The sequence below is a fragment of the Montipora foliosa genome, chromosome 7 (genome assembly GCF_036669935.1).
Source record: "Montipora foliosa isolate CH-2021 chromosome 7, ASM3666993v2, whole genome shotgun sequence".
In the NCBI taxonomy this organism is placed as follows: domain Eukaryota; kingdom Metazoa; phylum Cnidaria; class Anthozoa; order Scleractinia; family Acroporidae; genus Montipora; species Montipora foliosa.
The window spans coordinates 35,446,189-35,448,688 of NC_090875.1; the positions used below are offsets into that span (position 1 = coordinate 35,446,189).

The window sequence follows — 2,500 nt, forward strand, 5'->3', positions numbered from 1 at the left end:
GATGGCATGTGTTCAAAATTATAATGCAAAATTGAAGGGTTAAAATCCAAGTTTTCAGACGAGCTATTTATTCTTGTTTCTGTTACGCCTATGATATTAAAATGAAAGTCTAATTCATCTAATAAATGACTTTGAAAATTTTCTAAGTTACGTTTTAGGCTGCGGATATTTGTGTGAATAAACGAAATATTAGAATCTGGGCAAGCATTATTAGCAAATTTCCTTTTTTGTTCAAAAAAACTATGTGGAGAGAAGTATTTGCATCTTGTATTAGAGTAATGAGTGTTAGAATCAGAGTTTCTATCTAAAAAAATATTCAGGGTAAATAAGTCAAGGTCGTAATAACTTGGAAGACGATCAAGATATTTTTTGGTGGGAAGAGAAGAACTGAGAATGTTATTAAATTGGCCATGTGCAGAAATTAGATCGCTGTAATTGTAATATGGAAGCTCGCTTAGGAGTGTTTTGTTTACCTTAGTAGACTGTTTGTTAAAGATCTTATGGAGCAGTGTCATCACCAGAAGATCCTAGGCGAGCTGTTAGTGTAGACAAATCACTTGAATTTTTGATGGCGACCGGACGGGAGCTTTCATTTTTCCTCAGCCAGATGGTGGAGTTCTTGGCCCAGCAAAATGAGAAACGATATCTTTCCTTTATTTTCTTGGCGTCAGATAATAAACTCTGCAATCGTGGGGAAAGGTGATCGTAGATAGCAGCACGATCTAAGGATGAGTTTTCTCGGAGACCAATATCTGCAGGATTGATCCTGGTTACTTCTCTACGGGAAGCCATTACACGATCACGAGCGATGCGCCGGGTAAACTTACAAATAATCGGTTTCGGCCGACCATCGGACGCGTTACGAAATGGCACTCGATGGGCAATGTCAAGGTCATAAGGATGAATTTCAGCTCCAATTGAGCTGAAGATTCTCATGCAAAGTTGCAACGTTTAATCGGCGCTTTCTCGTTGTTTAAGTTCAGGAACACCTACAAGCTTGATGTTATATGAATACGAATATTCCAATACTTGATCCAGTGAAGATGATATTTTATCCACTTGAGATGACAAATGTTTAACAGATTTTTCAATAAGAGACATCTTGTCGTTAACATACTTCTTAAAATCTTCTTGGATATTGCTCGGAGTTGCCGTGGTAATTCCCTCTTCAGTAACTTCAGATGAGTTAGTTTGGCCGCCATTTCGGCCAGCCTTAACTTCGTCGCGTAGGTTTTGTAATTCACCAAGAATTTCTTGAATTTTGTCTTTTAACTTGTCATTTTCCAGTTTCAATGATTGGACTGTGTCTTTTACCATTTTGGTCAAGGTTTCAGCAACGTTTTAACTAAAAAAACTGATCAGAGTGAAGAGCTTCGAAATAAGCGTCTTGTCTGCTACGCACACATGCGCACACATTACTGGCCAGCGAATACCTTCTTTTAACAAGTGTCAATTAAACATAACATAACATGCATGGATGTGCAATATCAAAGACGTTCCCGGCAAAAAACGCGGGTTGCACCACAGAGTTTCACATGGGCATACATGTAGGGGTGGAAGTATGGTCGAACGGTGACCAAAACCAAATATGGGTCACCATATTTTCTTACCATTGGTGCTCTGGAGATCTGCTATGAAAATAATACGCGTATGCTACTGTTGATGGCTATGGTGTAATGTGCCGATGATGAAAATGATGAAATTTCGAAGACAAAGACACCAGTTCACTGTGTTGTTCACTGCAAAGAAGGCAGGGATAAGTGCTCACGTAACATACAATTTTAATTTTAATTTAGCAACCCCCTTTTTTAAAGGATTTATCCAGCAATATCCGGTTGATGGCAAAGTTCCTTGAAAAGCCACTAACTGAGGACACCGTCAACAAAATCTCCCAGCAGTGTAGCTTTGAAGAAATGGCAAAAAACGTATCAACTTTCACTGTTGATGGACCCAAACTGTTAAGAAAAGGAGAAATAGGCGATTGGAAGAACTACTTCACAGCGGATGTTAACGAACGCTTTGAGAACGACGTTCTGAAGGAGCTGAGAGGCACTGGACTTGTATTCGACTTTGAACGTTGAGAAAAGTAATGGAATTTTTGATTCTTAACCCTCTCACCCCCCGAGGTGGCCTCCATTGATAAGTAAAATTGTCTGGCATCAGACAGAGTAAAATCTGTAAGTATCACTATTAGGAGGGGAGGGTTAAAGGGGACATAGTGTTTGAGTGGACCTTGATGCTGTTAACCTAGTCACCCCTAAGGAAGCCCCCGTTGATGAGTAAAATCATCTGATCACTCTTTTGAGGGGAAGGGATAAAGGGGACATAGTTTTTAGTATAACTATTAGGAGGGCAGGGTGGACCTAGATGTTGTTAAAGAGGACAGATTTCGAGTAGACCTATGATGTTGTTAAAGGGGACATAAAGTAGTTTTTGAGTGGACCAAAAGTTCTGCGTACCGGGCTACGCGGTGCGCAGAAACTAATTAATTCAAGTTGAA

The 2,500-nt window shown here is 39.7% G+C and overlaps 1 protein-coding gene across 1 annotated transcript in view; it reads left to right on the top strand.

The window, feature by feature from the left end:
• The window catches only part of LOC138009429 (sulfotransferase 1B1-like), a 97,891-nt gene that overhangs the window by 95,289 nt on the left and 102 nt on the right, over positions 1-2,500 (top strand). Inside the window, exon 4 of the mRNA XM_068856442.1 lies at positions 1,815-2,500. This exon is cut by the window's right edge and continues 102 nt beyond it. Within this exon, the coding sequence (XP_068712543.1) occupies positions 1,815-2,081 (267 nt within the window). The 3' untranslated portion in view covers positions 2,082-2,500. The remainder of the gene's footprint in view (positions 1-1,814) is intronic.